General features: G+C 36.6%; 2 protein-coding genes and 1 pseudogene across 2 annotated transcripts; 2 read left to right on the plus strand and 1 right to left on the minus strand.

The window, feature by feature from the left end:
• Positions 1–5822: 5822 nt before the first annotated feature.
• On the minus strand, positions 5823–6876 carry LOC137721990 (putative 2' cyclic ADP-D-ribose synthase BdTIR pseudogene; annotated as a pseudogene).
• A 3423-nt stretch (positions 6877–10299) lies between these two features.
• LOC137726808 (COP1-interacting protein 7) lies at positions 10300–14363 on the plus strand. Its single transcript, XM_068465770.2, has 8 exons — positions 10300–10570; positions 10792–10968; positions 11072–11169; positions 11503–11552; positions 11649–11698; positions 11805–11957; positions 12093–13851; positions 13962–14363. Exons 1-8 carry the CDS (start codon positions 10518–10520, stop codon positions 14154–14156), a joined length of 2535 nt encoding a protein of 844 aa, XP_068321871.2. The 5' UTR covers positions 10300–10517; the 3' UTR covers positions 14157–14363.
• A 1268-nt stretch (positions 14364–15631) lies between these two features.
• Positions 15632–19613, plus strand: LOC137726937 (uncharacterized protein At4g04980-like). Its single transcript, XM_068465890.2, has 9 exons — positions 15632–15807; positions 16096–16290; positions 16489–16584; positions 16720–16846; positions 16972–18331; positions 18416–18581; positions 18684–18848; positions 19014–19166; positions 19253–19613. The coding sequence occupies exons 1-9, from the start codon at positions 15751–15753 to the stop codon at positions 19412–19414; spliced, it is 2481 nt and encodes an 826-aa protein (XP_068321991.2). The 5' UTR covers positions 15632–15750; the 3' UTR covers positions 19415–19613.

Consider the following 19613-nt stretch of genomic DNA (forward strand, 5'->3'; position numbering starts at 1 on the left):
CTTGTAGACCAAGACAATGTGTCAATCTCATTAAACATAAATTCATATAATCTTTTTCTATAAAAAATAAATTACGCTTTGTTAAAAATAAACACTAGTGTACAAAAAACTAAAGCGCGAGGAGAAGAATCTATAAAGGCATAAAGAAACTAGTGGCTTGAAATAAAATAAAAAATAAAAAAACTGATCAGATGGTCCTAACAATTACTTTGTTTCTTCCTTTAAATTGTTTGGATTTGTTTCAACAACTCTCCAAATGAATAGGGGAAAAATGGGAATTCTTATTGGACTATAAAATCGTTATATTGCACATCGCACTCATCCTTCAATTAGTACAAAATTATTATTTTGAAACAGAATGCTACTATTCAACCTGTATTTAGAGAGATGATTCGTTAGGTCGTTAATAAATTGAGTCAAAATAGCATTATTTTTTTGAAAAATGTTATTAGCATTCTAAAAATCATATTCTACACTTTCTTATAAATGTATTTTTCTTTCTAATTATAGAAAGTTTAGAATGACAAATAAGATTTTTAAAATGCTAATAACAATTTTTTTTTTTAATGATGAGATCATCTTCGGATAGACGGGCCGAAAGTCCGAGCCATGATTTTTAGTGATGAGAATCATGACATCATCTCCGGACAGATGGACCCGGAAGTCCAAGCCATGAGAGAGAGAGAGAGAGAGAGAGAGAGAGATTAGGGTCTAGGTTTGTGTGTGTGCTGGACTATTAAAATGGATGGACGAAGTCCAAGCCGTGAGAGAGAGAGAGATTAGGATGTGGGTTTGTGTGTGTGCTGGACTAGTAAAATGGACTAATGAAAACTACAAAATATAAATTAAATAGTTTGGATTTTTGAGTCCGTCTGGAAAGAGAGATCCTGAGTTGATTTCATTTCTTTTTTGGAATAACAGTTCCCAGAAAAAACATAAATGTGAAAAGAGGAGACCCTGCCCCTGTGCAGACATTTTTCCTTTGTTTATGCTGGAGGCCCATATCACAGTACGTACTTAACATATTACTTTCTCTTTGTTTAAAGCAAATGAAATTTCCACAGAAATAGAATACTCCGTGCTTTAGAAAAATAATTTGTAGATGTCTTGTACATTTAAAAATCCTAATTTGGCAGGACAAAAAAAAATTGTTGAGAAGTTTCTTTTGGTTGGAAATGTATCGTGGTTAGAGTTGAAGAGGATGAAATTCCGGTGCAGTCAATTCAAATAGGTGAATTTTTCCAAACAACACACTTATATATTTATCTTAATTTCTCCAGTAGTTACTGCTCCGTTGGGCGGCGGGCGGCGCTACTGGGGTTCTTTTGCTTGTTAGGTATACTGCTCCGCTGGCCACTGATAGCTACTTGGTAATCACAGTATAAATTCTGTGCTATTTCTTCCGTATCTTAGTTTGGATGACATCTGCCCAACTTTTGTCTCTCACTGTAATAATGCTAAAATGTTGTTGCTGCCCCTAAAATATATCCATTGTGACTTTGTCCAATAAGATTAACTGACTAAAAGCAATCGTAATATTAATATGTATGTATTTAATTGTTTGATTAGTCTTGCTTTCGTTAATAGTCCTTAATTTAGCGAGAAATATTTCAAAAATCAAACTGTATATAAAATTAAAATGGGAAATTTTATTTGAACCATCTAACATCTTTCTACACCCAATTTATTATCTTCACCCATATTGTTTTTTTATTAAAGAATTTATATCTCTTTAAACCCAAATTTATTACATAAACTACCCTCTCAAACCCAGTTCAAAATGTAAAATTATCCTTACACTCATTCCCTTTATAAAATAACATCTTTAATTGAATTTTTTTTTTCAAACAGGCGTCATTTGCCCCTCTATAATTGCATATGCCGTTGTTTGGGCCCAAAATATTATTGTTGGGCCGAGCAGCAGGATGTGCTCGGCCCAAGGTAATGACAAATACTATGGGCCGAATAATAAATCCCGGGCCAGTTGGCAGGGTCGGCCAAATCCTATCCTAAGTAGTCCGGATAAATAGAAAAGGTCGAGGAAGTCCTGGTGTGACCAGGATTCTCGACCGGCAAGGAATAAAGCCTCGAAAAGAAGGAAAATTCAGAATCCCAGTGGGAGTAGGTTTGTTCGAGTTAGAGTCGAAATGGGACAAGGACTCCCAATCCAAATCAGAATTGGTCTCAAGGAATGGGGTGCTATAAATACAAGAAATCATGCAACAGAAAAACCCTTTCAAATCAGCATACAATTGCCCTGCGCAAAACCTCTCAAACACCTTGAGATTTTTCCTTTTCTTTTCCTGCCGACACACCTTCAGTTTGGATAAACAGCACTGTGGAAGCACCCGGCGAGCATCTTCAGTTTGGATAAACAGCACTGTTGCCGTAGAATCAGCCGACCAAGAAGCACCTTCAGTTTGGATAAACAGCACTGCGTCGAGGTCGACCGGTTATCTATCTAAGTCTCGGCCGAGAAGGGTTTTCGAACCTTTGTTGGCAGAGGTCACCTTACTAGCCTTCTCGGCATAGTCAGGTGTTACGAATTGCATTGCTCGGCGTACTGGACGCCGAGTGGTTTTATGATTGGATACTCGCAAGTAAGTTTCAGGGTTCGGCATTCCGACGGCCGAGCTACGTTTACCATCAAGACATACATCACGTTTGAGTACCTGTGCCCATATAGTTTGGTCTCGATTCGACGTGCTTATACTCTTACGAATATAATCACAGTGACCGAATCGGGCTCCGACGATTTGTGAACTCCGCAGAACTAGTAGCCTTGTCTTCAGGTTGTAGAACCCAGAGACCGAGAGTGTTCCTTCCTCGATCGCAATCGCAAGATAGAGAAGTCAACGACGCGCTCAACGCGAATTTTACTCTTCGGCCAAGCTCGGGCGACGAGTTGGCACGCCCCGCATTCAACCGAAGGACGTAGTTAGCTTATTAGTTACTCGGCCTGCGCGCCACGTAGGTTTTGTAATTTTTAGAGTCAACAACCGTATAGGACTATCTAGCATTTCCATGGCTGCTTTTTTTCTACCACAACCCATCAATGGACTTGGGATCCAATATATCATTCCATAGAATTGAATTTTCCAAGAGAATGTTATGCAAACTCTAGTTCAATCCTTTTTAAATTGAGCATTTTCATGTACTTTTTAAGAAACTTTGAAGTGACATGGAGCTGGGTGTTTTGCTGCCTATGTTAATAAACAAATAAACAAATTGGAGCTATTTCGAATAACAAAGGTGCAAGACATGCCACCCGCTAGTTCATGGTTAAGGTTGAGCAACATTTATTTGCACCAAGAATCCAGTTTTATGTCTTTGTAGTACTAATCAAAAGTCTTTGCACTGATGTTTTGGGGCGCATACAGATAGTAGAGAAAAACAAATACAATATAATATGGGAAGTGTTATTGGCACTCAAAAAATCTCATTCTACACTCCTCACAAGTGTATTTTTCTTTCCAAATATAGAAAGTTTGGAGTGTGGAATGAGATTTTTGGAGTGCCAATAACAAGTCCCTATAATATAAAAAGTATGAAATTTAATCCAAGGAAGAAGCAAACAAACAAAATATTCATAAATCGAGTCATACCTTAGCTGGAGGATTAAAAACTTCAAAATCACCATCCATCAATACAAAAGCTTGTTTTTCTCTATCAGAGCTATTAGGGTCTTAGTCGGATAAACAAAAGATGATGCTATGGTTTAATTATAGTATATAGGTCTATTGATAAATTTGATTTTTATTAGTAATTTCATTTGTACTTAATAGTAATTATGCAATAGGGTAAATTAGACAATTAACATTTAAAATTTAAGTTGGATATAAAAAGAGGTTAGATGAGTTTAAATAAAATTTCCCAATTAAAATTCATTACCCACATGGTCTTGAAGATTTGAGTTACTTGACTTTCTTTGTGTTTTCTTGCCGTTTTCAGAGAATTTTCACATGTTTTGGTTGAGTAAATTGAAATAAATTGTTATTGAAAAGACTACCATCCCACATTTTTATACGCATGTCGAAGTCCAAAAAAGTTATTCTTATCACCTAGTTGTGCCATTTTTCTAACAGAAATGGAACCCACATGTGTAGGCAGGTTCTATCTCTATTAGAGAGATGGTACAAATAGATGGTAAGTGTAACTCATTAAAGTCTGGATCTGCATGACTTGTAATAGCACATGAAAAATGCTAAGGAGGCTCTTTTAAAGTGAGACCATTCATGGACACTGTCATCTCACAACTTCACATTAATTTATGTGCTAACATTATAAAATATGTTGTAAAAAACATAAGGTAATAAAGAGTCCATAAAAAATCTCACTTTAATAATCTCCTTTTAACATTTCTCATCACGCATTTCTTAACTAGCTAGTTGGGAACAAAAAAGGGTAGTTGGAAATTACATAATGTTTTTAGGCCATAATTTGTAAATCACATAATGTGGCGATTGATAGTTAGGAGAGATTTTTTAGTGTGCCATATTGCCCGAACACCAAGTGTCATAATATAATTTGTGGGAAACTTGAAAAAAGATTCCAACAAATTGTATTCTGACACTTAGTGTACTTGATCGTGGTTCTAGCACATTGAAAATTTTCTCCATGGTTGGTATACCTTGTTTAGTGATTTAGACAACAAATCCAATCATCAAAATGCCACATCATGTGGCATACAAAATATGGTTTAAGTAAATGGTCTCTCTAGCATGATCAAGTAATTTATATTATTTGCAAGCCAACAACAACATAGTCAATTTGCAAGAATGATTTTTCTCCTTTTCTTGGTATTATGAGGAGTAAAGTTTATTTTTCCCTTGACTATGTGTAACTTCTTTTTTCGTTATCCAAAAATGTACCCCTCGTATCGTCGAGGTTTTCTAAAAATAAATAAATGCAAGAATGAAAAATTAATATCAAACAAACCACGAGAGCTGTTATTGACACACTTTAGAATGTTCATCATGCACTCTACCATATCTCTTATACTTTTTCTATAAAGGACGAACTCGTAATGACTGAATTTTTCTTTCATGCATGTGCTCAAGAAAACATGAGTGCATGATGGCTTATTTTTAAATAAACAGTCCCATAACCAAAATCTCATGTAAAATGTCATTTCACGACAATGCATCTCAGTCTCGGATGCAGTACTTCTAACGTTTAATATGCAGTCTGATCTTGGTCCTTTTTATGTCATCTTCCATCAAGATTTCTTTGGATGAAACCGTTTGCTATGCTGATCATAACCAATTTTACTATATATTTGAGTCCAATTTGTTTGCGCACATTGTCTACAAAACCCCTGTTTCTATCAATCCATTTACGATGTTATATTGTCTAAAAAACTCCCATTTCTATCAATTGATTTACAATGTTACTATATTTTGTTTCTTTATCTTCTTTTCCTCTCTCAAGCATGTAGAAAAGAGAGGATTGGATCAATGTAGCAAGATGAAAAGGAAATTAACAATTAGGATATAAGGAATTGAACTTCACATTCTTTTTAAGGAAGCACGGATTTGTTACAATTATAGTACATCTTTAATTACAATATATGGATAAAGATGTTTACCATTTATTGTATCATAACCAACAAAGGACAAATCTACAGTGTTAGAAACTCAGAAGATATTCTTTATTAATGATCTCCTATACAAAAGAATCAATGAATTTGTAATAAAAAAAACAAATAAATAAATGTGTGTATTTTATAATTTTTAAGTGTTATATTTTTCTTGTGAAATTGTCAAGCAATCAAGTGATTGTGTGTGTCATATTAACATTGATCCTGCACATGGTATTTACGGTCAGTACGCTCCTTCTTCTTCCACCTCCACCAAGTTCTGCAGCACTGCATCAGAAGCTTCTCTTAGGAACTCCGACCAATCCCTAAAACACCCAAAACATCACGAAGTTAGCAAAAATCGATCTTAGTGTTTGATCAAATAAACCTAGTACATCTTTCGATAACAATTATATGCGATTAGGTTTTGCTTTAAAGGGTTTAGGTGTTATGCCGACTTCTTTCTTCTAATTTTTTTGGTGGCTCCAAGAAGGATCAAGTTTATGTCCTCCACTTTTTTATATAATTTTTTTTCTTGCATTCTGAAGGGTATCCCCTAACTAAGTGTAACTTTTTTTTCGTATCAATAAAGTTTTCTCATACGGCTGAGATTTTTTAAGATTTCTCTTAAAAAAACTAGGTATAGAGTCTATAGACAAAGAAAGTTTATATGAAACCCATGCAAGCACGCACTTACAGGCACTTTCCAAGCATTTAGTTAGTACTATATATTATTTATAACTTAATTATATGATCTTATTTAAGAAAAATGGTAATCTAACTATTCCTTAATTATGATATATAAGATATACTTACCCTTTAGAGGAGTCGAAAGTGAGTCCAACCGTGTACTTAGCTTCTTCAAGTGCCCAACTGAACCTTTGTAGCTCAACTGCGGAGCAAGTTCCATTGTCCCTGACCTTAAGATGAGACGGCTTTACATTGCAGAAAACTGGTATCACCCTCTTCTTAGATTCCATGAGCAGAGCCAACTCATGGAGACAAAAGTAAGATTCGCAATAATGAGGTGAAAACACGGCAACCCCCACCTTACATTTGTGGATCGCCGCGTCAATTTTGTCGAACAACTTATCCCCAGGTTTCATGTTCTTGCTGTCCAAGAAAGGATGCAAGTTGAGCCTTGAGAAATGGTAAAAGAGCAACCCAGCCACGGTTCTCTTGGTGTCGATCCCACGGTGATTAATGAACACGTCACATGGCGGGCGTGATTTAACGGTTAGAAATTGGTTGCTTCCCTGGCGGAGGAAATTGCGAACCAAAGCTGGCGAACGCTGCATGGCTCCTTGAAGAAGCTAACCAAAAAATGATGAGATATGAGATATGAGATATGGTTCTTATGTACTTTTCGTTTCGGCTAAGGGTTGTGGTTTTTGTTGTGAATTCCTAAGGGTTATGATTTTGTTTGTGGGTATGTGAGAGAGCTATATGGACCGACAGGGCGTAGCTTATTTATATAGGTTCGGAGAGGGTTTGATTTTGATTTTTGCGGTCGCAGATTCAAGGCAAAAATTCCAAGTTTTAGGATTGGACCCGAGAAAATACCTGGTAGTTATTTTGACAAGACACAGAAAATAGGAGTAAGCACGAACGCGAACCTTGAAACCCTTGAAAATCTTGACTATCTAGGCTTACTAGAACAGTATACACCTTCAAACACGTCATTAAATATTTTGTGTTCTGTTTACTGGGTCACTCGATGATATATTTGCATGGTTTTTGTATAAACATTAAAATTTTGCCAATACATATAAAACCGCATGGACAATTTTTGTTTTTAGGAAAATCTTTCACTCTCACAAACGGACCCCTTACAAACTTTTGAAACTCTTAGGAGTTTAAGATACTCAAGATTTAATGGAAATAAGATTAGAGATAAAGTAACAATAGCTTGTTATCTAATAGTACATAGAGTTTTTATCAAAAGTGGTCTCTAAAATTGACTCACTCCATCAAAATGGTTTCTGAAATATAAAATCGATAAATATTATCCTTGAATATCGATGCCGTAAATCAATCTCGTTCTTCCGTTATAATTTGTTATAATCTTTTATTAGTGTGCTGGTATAGCTCATAAGCGATACCCACTTTTCTAAACTATAAAACATATGAAACAGTGAGTTTGTTGCAGAGTTGTCTCTATTACAATAAAATATTATTAATTTGGTAAAATATAATAATAATAAAATGGAACGTGTTTGAAATTCAAAGAATGAGGAACCTATGTGTCTTGTACTCATTGTTAAAAAAAAAAAAAAAGGAATAAAATGGCCTTAAATTCATGCATATATAGCACGCACCACATTATTATATCTCATACTTTTTAGACGACAAATTCTTATTTCTTGTAAAGCAGCTTGTTGGCACTTTATGAAAATTAAAAGTTCGTCCACAAAACACAGCCAATGTGAATATATAACTTGCTCCTCCATAAAAACGAAATTTTAAGATGTTTATGTCTTTAAAAGTCGGCTTTTTTTTTTTCGGCTAAAATAGTCTTTGATTTTGTTTACCGTAAATTATTTTAGTTATTTCGTGAAAATCTGTCAATATTCTAGTTAAATTTTCACGTGAACGATCACGTGATCATATTTTTAAGTGTATTTTTGTTAAACAAACTCCTTCACTTAACGAGTATATTAATAATTTTTCATAGAATGACCAAAATGATTTACTGTAAACAAACTCCATAACCATTTATATCGATTTTCATTATCACTGGTTAAAGTAAAGAATAGCAATTTCAAAGATTTTAACTAAAAAGCCTTAAAAGTAATTCCAAGGGTTCCACACATGCAATAAATTAACATGAATTTAAAGCAAATGAAGCTCCTGGGACATTTAGGGGTGGAAAAAATTCCCGAAAATCCCGAACCGAACCGAAAAAATCCCGATCCTAAACCAAAAATTTCCCAAACCGAAATTCCCGAAATTTTCGGGATGCTATCCCGAACCAATCCCAAAATTTCGGTATGGGATTCGGGATTGGCTTCTCGATATTTCGGGAATCCCATACCAAACCGAAAATATATAATATTAATTATTATATATATATTTATACATATATATATTATTCTTTTATAATTGATGCTAGTAGTTTCTAATTCATGCTCAGCAACCTAGAATGCCCTACACCTTGCATATTTTTCATGTTCTGTTTGATATTCATGTGGATTTTATTATTGCTGCTGCTATGGCTGATGATTTCAGAAGGCTTGATTCTTTTGTCTCTCAACAGATTGCAAAAAGAGTTTAATTAATTTGAATTTTGACTATGATAAAAAGAGTCAAGCATGCTAGTGTTCAATTAAATGGTAGTGTGAATGAAATGAAATTCCTAGTTCATAAATGTGTTCTTGAATTATATATTTGAAGAACAATTCATAATTTCGTATTTCAATTTGGGATTCCCGATTTGTCCCAAAATCCCGAAAATATTTCGGGATTCCCGAAAATTTGGTTTGGGATTGGTCTTCAAATTCCCGTTCCGAAAAATTTCTGTTTGGGATTCGGGATACTAGTTTCGGTATGGTATCCCATACCGAACCACCCCCTAGGGACATTGACTGTCAGTACAGGTAGGAAGGAAATTATTTATGCATGTGACGGCTGGGAACAGCTGGATATTATTCTGGAATCTTTTGGAAACTAATTAAGGTTAGATCAATTAGCATATAATTACGTAGTAAACTCCTCGTGCTCTATGTCAATTACTCAATAATGGATGTGTTATTTGAAATTGGCTTCCGATGAAACTTCAAATTAAAAGTTCACCAATATGAGCTTTGAATGCAGCACCGGCCTTGAGAAATTACATATGCATTTTATACTGTTGGGTTGGTGTCTCCCAGCAGGTTACTTCTAAATCCTTATAACGAAGGATAAGATTTACACTAAGTTCGTGGAACTTACGGGGATCGGATTAATTCGAATTTAAGTACAAAAAAAAGAGCACATTGTTCTAGCCAACTAACTAAATACAAATACGCACATCCTGAACCCTTTTACTTTATGCTCATTTTCTTCATTCAAAGCCAGTTTAAGAGAGGTGGTCGAGTCGAGACCAAATTCAGAGGTCTTTGGAATTCAGTCCTGTGCTTAAAGCAAATACGGCAATTGGTGGAGTGGTCTAATTTCCTGTTTACCAATAACTTTCCTTTTTAAAATATAATGGGCAAGGAAAAGAAATACATTTCAAATTAAGTATATACTACTTATTTTCCTACCACAGATATATTAATTATCTTGAATCTCTCTCACTGTCACACGATCAATTCCTGGAAGCCTAACAGACATTAGTTTAGCAATGCATGCAAACAGTTTATGACATTTCTTTATTAGTCACGGAAAAGATCTTGTGAAAATTCAAGAATTGTATTTTTTTCTTTTTAATTGTGAGACAGTTACTCACGATTTTTAATCGTTATTAAAAAGTTCTACAAAAATATTATAAAATCTATTTTCGTGAGGTTTTTCGTTTTACCGTAAACTTTTTATAATTCATGCTGAACATTTTGAAGGTGTTACGGCAAATATATGTAACTTTATTATGGCTACATTCATAATCATGTGTAAGTTTTTTATATAAAATTATTAGATCGGGATATTACGTAGCAGTAAACTCATTTTATTTAGGTCATTTTTTAGTAGCATGACAAATATCTCAAAATAGTTTTTATGATTCTATAATCCCGCCCGCCTTTATGATTGGCACGTGTAAAGCTTCATCACTTCTAGCTGTCTCTGAACTGTTTGCTCTTTCTCTGTCTCTTCCATTTCAACTTGGAACAACTGTGGGAATGTGACATGCACGTTCAACATCACATTCAAACAATATGACATTCTACCGTTTGCAATATACACACTGAAGCTATGCTCTTGCACTTGCAGCTGGGGTCTCTCTCTTCTTCCATTTTCCGCCATGGAAGCTCGCCTCGACTGCGCTTTGTTTCAGCTGACTCCAACTCGAACCAGGTACTTGGAAAATGATCTCCGCACAACCCTTTTCTCCTTCGGCACACCCTGTTTATTTCCCTTTTTTTTATGTTCCTAGATTCTTCTTTGATTTATTCAATCCAACAAGGTCGTGCGGAAATCATTCTCCCTGTCCACTATGCCTGACTTGTAGTTCAACTGTGCTTAGTGCTTAATCTCGAATTTCTTTCTAATTTTGTTTCTAAATTAAATGAGTGAAGATGTGACTTGGTGATCTTCTGTGGAGGCAAATCTGAAAAACTAGCATCTGGGTTGTTCCAACCTTTTGTTTCGCACCTCAAATACGTAAAAGATGAGATTTCCAGAGCTGGGTATTCCATTACTCTTCGCCCACCCACCCAAATGGCACCCTGGTTCACCAAATCCACATTTCAAAGGTACTTCTCAAATCTGTGACATTTTCCAATGATGCAATTGATAATTTGTTAATTTGGATAAATTTTTTGAATTGTTTCTCTTTAATTTTGTATTTTGGGGCAGATTTGTGCGGTTTGTGAGCACCCCAGCAGTTCTGGAGAGGTTTGTCAGTATTGAAAAGGAGATTTTGCAGATTGAGAGTTCAGTTCAACTGGAGGAAGGTATCCCATCAAAATCTTTTGAATTTTTTCATTTTTCAATTGTTAGTTTTACGATTTAAAATCAATCTTTCTGGTGCTGTATTGGTTAAGTTCTGTAGTTTTGTGTTGAATGTATTGTTTCTGTTCTAGTCTACTTTGTGTGGTTGCCGAGACAAAGTGAGTAATATGAGAGAAAATTCGACTCTCGGGATTAATCATCTTGCTTGTTTTCCTGCATTAAAAACCGTTGTTTTTCTCTATAATGTCCTTACATAATGGAAAGATTGTTCTTCGATTTAGATCGAATGAGGACTTGTTTTGTAATTTGATTCCTAATGAAGTTCGGTTTATCAGGAGTTGTCTCTGCTAATCAGAGTACAAGGAAGTCAACTGGTTCTTTGAAGGTATTTTACATATACATTCACAAGTTGTAACATAAGTGAGGCATTTTTGAAGAATTATATATCATTACTTAAGCTAATATTTATTTTTCTTTTCAGAAAAGAGGTGAACTTGAAGAAGCAGGGGATGTAGAAAACGAAAACTCCAAGTAACTATTTCTTTTGGATGGCTACAATTGTGAATGAAATAGTCTCACTTTCAGTGTCAGTCAGTATCTTTATCATTAATTCTTTCAGTTTATTGTAATATGACAGGGTTTGCCTTCGACGCCTTCTGGAAACTCGAGTGGCATTGCTTCGGAAACAGCAAGCAATGGCTTATGCGCGTGGCCTTGTTGCTGGTTTTGAGATCTACAATATGGATGATCTCATTTCTTTTTCAGATGCATTTGGAGCTTCACGCTTAAGGTATGAACTCGTAACCAGTAATGTTGATTTCATTACTTTTCACGTCATTTTGGAGAAATAGATATAGTTCATTTTATTTTTCTGTAATGACGAGCTTGCTGGAGTCTCTTAAGATCAAGTACTGGTTATTTGTAGGGAAGCATGCATTAACTTCAAGGAATTATACAAGCAAAAGCACAAAGATGGTTTATGGATACAAGAAGTAGCAGCAGCTGTGGCCTGTTCTTCATCAGATCTGCAATTCACAGGAGCTTCTGAAATTACACTTACAAATGAGTCAGAGGTCGCTAATCAAAATGTTATGTTAAATCCTCCCAATGGCGGTGTCCCTACCACTGAAAAAATTCAAGCGCCAATGCCATTGCCGAATCAGAATCCTCAGTACTTTTATGGTTCACTAGGCCATTCAAACCAATTGCCTCCATATCATGGATATCCTTTCCCTACTATGCAGTCTTTTCCTCCTCATTATCCAAGGAACATGCAATGGCCTCCCAGCATGGATGAAGCAAGCTATGGTCGGGAATTGAATTATCATAGGACTCAGAAGTCATCTTCAAGAAGAAAGAAGAAGAATAAAACACGAACTAAATACTCAGGGGAAGGCAACCAAACTGAGTCCAGTGACTCCACTTCTGCGACTGATTCTGATTCAGAGACATTTCAAGAGAGAAAGCATTCTGACATGGAGAATTCATCCAAAAAAAAGTTTAAGAAGAAATCCTCGCGGAAAGTGGTCATTCAAAACATCAACTACATCACACCCAAGAGGAGGGATGGGAATAAAGACGGAGTTTCTGATGAATCTTTTTCAGATGAGAAGACTGAGAAAGCAGAAGTATTGGAGATATCCCATGAGTCACACTCACAAGAAGGAGACGTAGAGAAGAGTCGCTCTATGTTTAATGGATCAAGTAGTGAGGATTTGACTGTTCGGGCTGTAGTCGCCATTGATGTTCAAGATGGACATTTTATAGCGAGGTCTGAAGGTGGTAATTCATTAGCAGAGAGGCCTACTTTGGGGCTCAATTTCGAGAGAACTCCAAATAAACTAACAGTTTCAGCTGCAGCTGATCCTTTGGTTATGATGGAGAGGAATGGAACACATGACCATGGAGTTGAGTTGGAAGATTTTCGGAATGAAGAAAATTTCAGTTCAGTTATGGAGAGAAAAGATTGTGCAGCTGAGGACATATTACTTTTACAGAGATCGGCAACATCAGAAACTGAAAATAGGTCTGCGTTTTCTGCTTCTGCTGCTGAGTCTACTGTAACCAGGGGTTCGAGGGGAGAAGATTGGTTTGTCATCAATCATTCAGAAAGTACAGAAGACCAGAAAGCACCAATGAAGCAAACAGTTTTTAATGGTGATTGCATCTTTGCATTGGAGAGAAAAAGCAATATGTGCGTAGATGATTCTTTCTTTATACAGTCTCGATCAGCAGTTGATGATATGTATGAATCTCCATGGAAAACAGAAATAAGCATGGTTAACGATCTGAGTTTAGCTGCCCAGAAGGAAAATGGAGTTACAGATATTCCACAGACTCGAACATCTGAGCCAGATGACCCTTGCATGATTCTTGAAAGGGATTCCAACTTGGTGTCTGCTGAAATTTCTTGGACTATAGACTATGGAGCAGACATTTCATTTACCGTGGCAAATAGAAGATCTTCTGGTGTTGAGACAACTGATGGCATGGATAAGAAGCCTGCTTCGAACAGTATGGACACCAGTGTGAAGAGCAATAAAGTTCCTGGAGCAAAAGAACGCGGTAAAGAAGCAAAGTCTAGCATCGTAAGGAGATCCCTAGTTAACAACAGACCTGATATCAAAAGCAAAAAAGTATTTCCTGCAAGAGGGCCTATAATACAAAAGAGCAAATTCGAGAAGGTAAATAATGAGTATTTATGTAGTGTTTATTTGGCTACCTCTCATTATCTATTTTCTTCATATTTTGATTTGTTTTTTATGAAATCTGATGGGAATGTGCTTGTAAACAGGAAGAAGAAATTCGGCAAAAGATGGAGGAAATGCAGATAGAACGCCAAAAGCGAATTGCTGAGAAAACTGCAGCGGCTGGCTTTTCTCCGGTAGCACCCAAAAGAGCTTCATTAGAAGGCAAAACAGCAAAGGGCTCCCCCATTAAGAGTGACAAGAGTAAACTACAACCTACCAAAAGAACTCTGAATCTGTAAATGGATACAAAGCAGTTGAGCCCATGAGTTCTTCAAACTGCAATACATATTTGTTCATAGTTATAATCTGTTTGTATAATAGCCCCAGCTATATATTTTCATACAGATACACCTTAGGCATGACGCCCCTCTACCTTTTGGTTCTCTATTTATTGGATGCTGAGTTTGGCAATTTGGAATATATGAGTTGTTTTGAACTATTAAAAATGTGTCAATTGGCACACGATAGACTGATGCACAATGTCTATACATTCTTCTCCACTTATTGAATGGTGTTGCCATCTAAATTCAAGTATTTCTACATGAGCGTTTTCCTTATTATGTAACTCAAAGAAAATATACACCTGATTAGACTTTGGAATTTCCCTTGTCCAAGCCGCCCAAGGTCGCACTTGGATTTTTCACCAAATAGGTTGAAGTGTTTATAGCTACACTTCATACAAACTACACGAACAAACTCGGCCCTCTTTATGGTGAAATTACAATCTCATCTTCCTTTGCAGAGGCTACCAGGGACTCTCTGTTTGACCAAGGCAAACGACCTAATATATGAAGGCTTCATTGCCCAAATTTGGTGAAAAGAAGGGGATAGAAATTTTCCAGGTTCCAACTTTCTAATCGTCAAATGGGGTATCAGGTACGAACGTTGACTAATAACACCATGTTTTTTGGGTATTTTTTTTGCAGTATTCGCTGTCATGGGGTAACCTTTGTATATGAAAGCAAGACTTGGTTTTACATTCCTAGCTACTATTTATTTGACTTTTATCTATTTTTATTTTGACCTAGTAGGATGTGTTGAATATTTCAAATAATATTTTAATTAAAAACCTTTCTCAAAAAAGTTAAACGAAAAATATATATTTTTACAACTTGTAAAATTAGAAAAAGCTTTAGGTATGACTCATTAACATTGATCATGTGGGGTTACTATTATAATATGGATAATCGACATAGAAGATAAAATTTGGAAATTTAAAACATCACCTCATCTTACACAAGTGAGAAGCTGTATAATTCTATAAATAGCTGCAAGCAATAAAAAATCTAGGACCAGTTCCTGCAATCAAATCATGCATGATCTAGATAACTAAACAGGTAATTATTAATTAATTAAGTAAAACGCCTTATTAAAAATAAAATAGAAAAATGGAAAAAAAAAAAAAAGAGGAAACTTTAGGTCTGATACAGCTTCAGCCTGCTAGATGATCTTCCTTAATAAAAGGGACTTTGCCTTTCTGTCTTTCCTTGGCTTCTCTTTTCGGAGAAAGTTCAAAGGCTGAAAGAAAAAAAATGGATTTTCCAGTATCTTGTACAGACTAATTAACACAAAAATTAAGTGCCTCCCACGTAATTGTGTTTTCATCTCATTTTCTTTCTCAAAGAATTTGAATTTTTTGAACAGTTCTCTTCTTGTTGTTGAACACATTACAATTTTACATTCTGGAGTTGTTTTTTTTCAGAACCACATTAAGCTTTAAGGGTGTGCTGGTCAGTAATGGTTGACACCCAATTGTATGATCATTTAACAATACTACCATCACCTTTTGCCCAGTTCAAGTCTTTATTACAAGTCTCAGCGTAGGTTCAAGCCATGACTATCGGAAGCTGTTTCGGTCCATTGTTTCGTGGCAAGCCTTCTGGAATTAAGGTACAATTTTGTGTTTCCATGTTTAATTTCCTTAAACATGTCTGATTTACTTGACCCATCATCTTTAAATCTAGCTTCTAATAAAAACTGACCATCTACATCTAGGCATGCTAATAATCTATATGAAAGGAAACATGGCAGCATTGTTTCTTGTCTAGATTAAGTTTGTTGCATGCAGCCATAAATCTTTGATTAAGGTTCATAAAATAAATAATCACTGAAAAGGAATCAATTCACAATAAGGTCTAGACTAGAAAATGGTTAACATGAATAGAGTTGTTCTTTCAGGCAATGAAAGACTCCAAGGGGGCCAAGAGTCTGCCTGTGAAACAGAAGAACGCTTCTAGGAGAGGCATGCCAAAAGATAGGTCTTGTGGAGATTCAGCCAACCAGGTTCGGATGACTGAGCTCCGGAAGAAGATCACCATTTTCAGAGACATCATCGACCTACCAGCATGTGATGCTTCTGCAGCAATAACTGAGGTATGTGTCCTTTTTTTAAAATTTTTTTAAAAATGTTATAGTACTCTTCCCTAATGAAGAATGTAGCTTAAAAGATAGAGCGCAAAATGAATTTTTTGGATTGCTAATAACAATTTTCTTTTTTCTGTTGAATCTTGTGCTTAAATTTTGGGATTAAAACATAATTTTCCAAATTTTCCAAATTTTTTCTGCTTGCAGATGGTAATGAGGTTGATGGGAGATCTACAGAAGCTTTTCCCTGAAATTGTGCTGCATAAACAATTGTCGGAAATAGAGGAAGCATCTATAGAAAAGGTAATTAAGATTTTTTTTTTTTGGAACAAAAAAGGTAATTAAGGATTTAAGATCCATAAGAAATGGCTTAGTACGCATATGTAATTATACTCGAGACCATTAAGCTAATTTTTCAAATTAAACATGTGCATTCAGGTCCTGGCCTCATTCTGCAAGGCATTGAAATCTATTGGAGAGTCTTGGATGACAAGTTATGACAGGTTGGACAAACCGAGATATGATTTCCCATCACTCAAGGAGAATGTCAATCAGGATGCACTCGGTATGCTACAAATTTTTCTCTAGGACTAGTTGAGGCCTTCCATTTGGAAATGGAAGCAACAACCTAACTGTTATTTCCCTTTGTGAAATTTTAAGTTAAGGCTGATTCTCTCTACGATTTTGTAGTTGAGACGGTGCTGGAAACGCTGGATTGCTTGATGAAGATGGCACGGAACAAGTTTGATATGATAGATGAGGATGACCAGAAAAGAGAAGATTACAGCCCTCGGAATAGCTCATTTGGGAAGTTCTTGAGCGATATGGAGAGCTACGCCTCAGGTTCCACCTGTCCTTCTCCGATCACTCCATCTTCTGTCCTACCCGAGATTGATGGTTCTCCGAGAGCACAAAAGAAGGCCAACATTGGTTCCAAATCACCATTGCTTTGGACACTGAGAGTGCAAGCAGTTGGGAAGCTAAATCCGATTGATGTTAAGAACTTGTCTCTTCACTTATCAAAACAAGGAGCTCATGGCACCAACAATGGTCTGGACAAGATTGAAAATTTGTTTGAAGAACCATCAATTGGGATAGAATTAGAGAGAAACCCTCAACAGACAGTTGCAGCAACAGATGAGGAAGTAGTAGCCCCAAATCTTAGTTTGAATGAGAAGTCTAGTGGAAAGGGTATCGACAACACAAGTGATGATGTTGAAACTCCAACCACAGCCTTTGAAACATTGGAAGCAGACACCACAGGAGTATCATTGCTTTCACCCTCACCCACACTTCCACAACCAAAATCAGCGCCTCGACCTCCACCTCCACCTTCACCTTCACCTCCACCAACGCAACAATTTTCACTGCCCAATACAGAAGCAGCAACAAGAATACCAACATCCCCTCCACCACCACCACTGCACACTTTGAAGCTAAATGTTGCAACACCACCTCCACCACCACCATCACTACCCGCCATGCAGCCACAAGTTGCAGCAACTCCTCCACCACCACCAACATTAACCCCACATAATGTAGCAGCAGTTGGGGGGCCACCACCCCCACAGCCTCAACCAATGGAACCAGGACCAGTGTCAGCAAATCTAACCCCTCCACCAACACCAGTGCTACCAAGGTCAACAAAAGTGGTTCCACCCCTACCCCCACCTCCGTCAGGATCATCAAATGGAGATCCAGCACCACCACCTCCACCAGGACGGTCAATTGGCAGTCCTCCACTCCCACCACCTCCACCAGGATCATCAAATGGAGGTCCTCCACCGCCATCACCCATGTTAAAAGGCCCATCAAATGGAGCTGCTCCACCCCCACCTCCTGCACTCGGCACAGGAAGATCCTTGTGCCCGAAGAAAGACATTAAACTGAAGAGATCACCTCAGATGGGCAGTCTCTACCGCCTTCTCAAGAGAAAGGTGGAAGGATCTAGCTTGGATGGCAAGGCATCCAACAGGAGAAAGGGTGGAATTGGTAGCAGCTCTGGTGGAAAACAAGGAATGGCTGATGCTCTAGCAGAGATTACAAAGAGGTATTTACTGTATGGATAAGTAATCTAAGTACTCAAAATAATGCGAAAACCATGCATATAATGTTTCTAATTTTTGTGTCTCAGATCAGCATACTTTCAACAAATTGAAGAAGATATTCAGAAGTATGCAAAGCCTATCACGGAAATGAGAACCACCCTTGATTCTTTCAAACCAAAAGACATGAATGAGTTGATGCAGTTTCACAAGAAAGTCGAATCCGTCCTTGAACACTTGACTGATGAGTCACAGGTCAATACCATTAATTGTCCGCTTTATTTTTGCTCATATCCATTCTAATTCTATGATCACTTCATAATCGTGTTTTGTGACATGCCATTTTCTGAATTGCAGGTGCTCTCAAGCTTTGAAGGGTTCCCAACAAAGAAGTTGGAAGCAATAAGGATGGCAGCAGCGCTACACACAAATTTAAATACAATGCTCAATGAACTACAAAACTGGAAACTAGTGGTTCCATTGGGTCAGCTCCTTGACAAGGCCGAACGCTACTTCGATAAGGTGCACAAATGTTCATTTAATACAATCTTACTTGCTTAATTGTCTTCATTATCGTTTCTTATATAAAAAACTTACTACGTTTTCACTATTGTTTCTTATATATAAAAACTTGCTTAATTGTCTCTTTCCATTTTCCATAATTAATAAAAAAAAGTTTATACGCAGATAAAAGGAGAAATAGACACGATGGAACGAACTAAAGACGATGAAGCCAAGAAGTTTCAGAGCCAGAATATCCACTTCGACTTCAATATCCTCATCCGGATCAAAGAAGCCATGGTGGATGTCTCCTCCAGCTGCATGGAGATGGCACTAAAGGTTAGTACTCAGAATTAACTACTCTAAAAAACAAATAACAACGATTTGATAAAGAGAGTTTGACTTTGAAATGTTAAATGGTGCAGGAAAGGAGAGAAGCAAAGGCCGCTGGTAAGACTGGAACAAAAACTGATCAGAAGCAAACAAAGATTTGTGTGAAAATGCTGTGGAAGGCTTTTCAGTTTGCTTTTAGGGTTTACACATTCGCTGGTGGACATGACGATCGGGCTGACATGCTCACAAAATAACTGGCTAATGAAATCGAGTCTGATGGTCCCCAACACAACTGAAACCCTAATTTCCTTGTAAATAGCACTGTTTTTGCAGTACCAAAAAAAAAGATTTTTTTTTCTTTTGTTGTGACCCTTGTAAATAATCCGGTCCAAAGAAAATCTTGTAAAAATTAAGGCTTTGTATGTATGAGTATGGTTTTGATTTTGGAATTAA

This window comes from Pyrus communis, chromosome 5, assembly GCF_041283825.1.
Source record: "Pyrus communis isolate YQ-2024b chromosome 5, ASM4128382v1, whole genome shotgun sequence".
Taxonomy (NCBI): Eukaryota; Viridiplantae; Streptophyta; class Magnoliopsida; order Rosales; family Rosaceae; genus Pyrus; species Pyrus communis.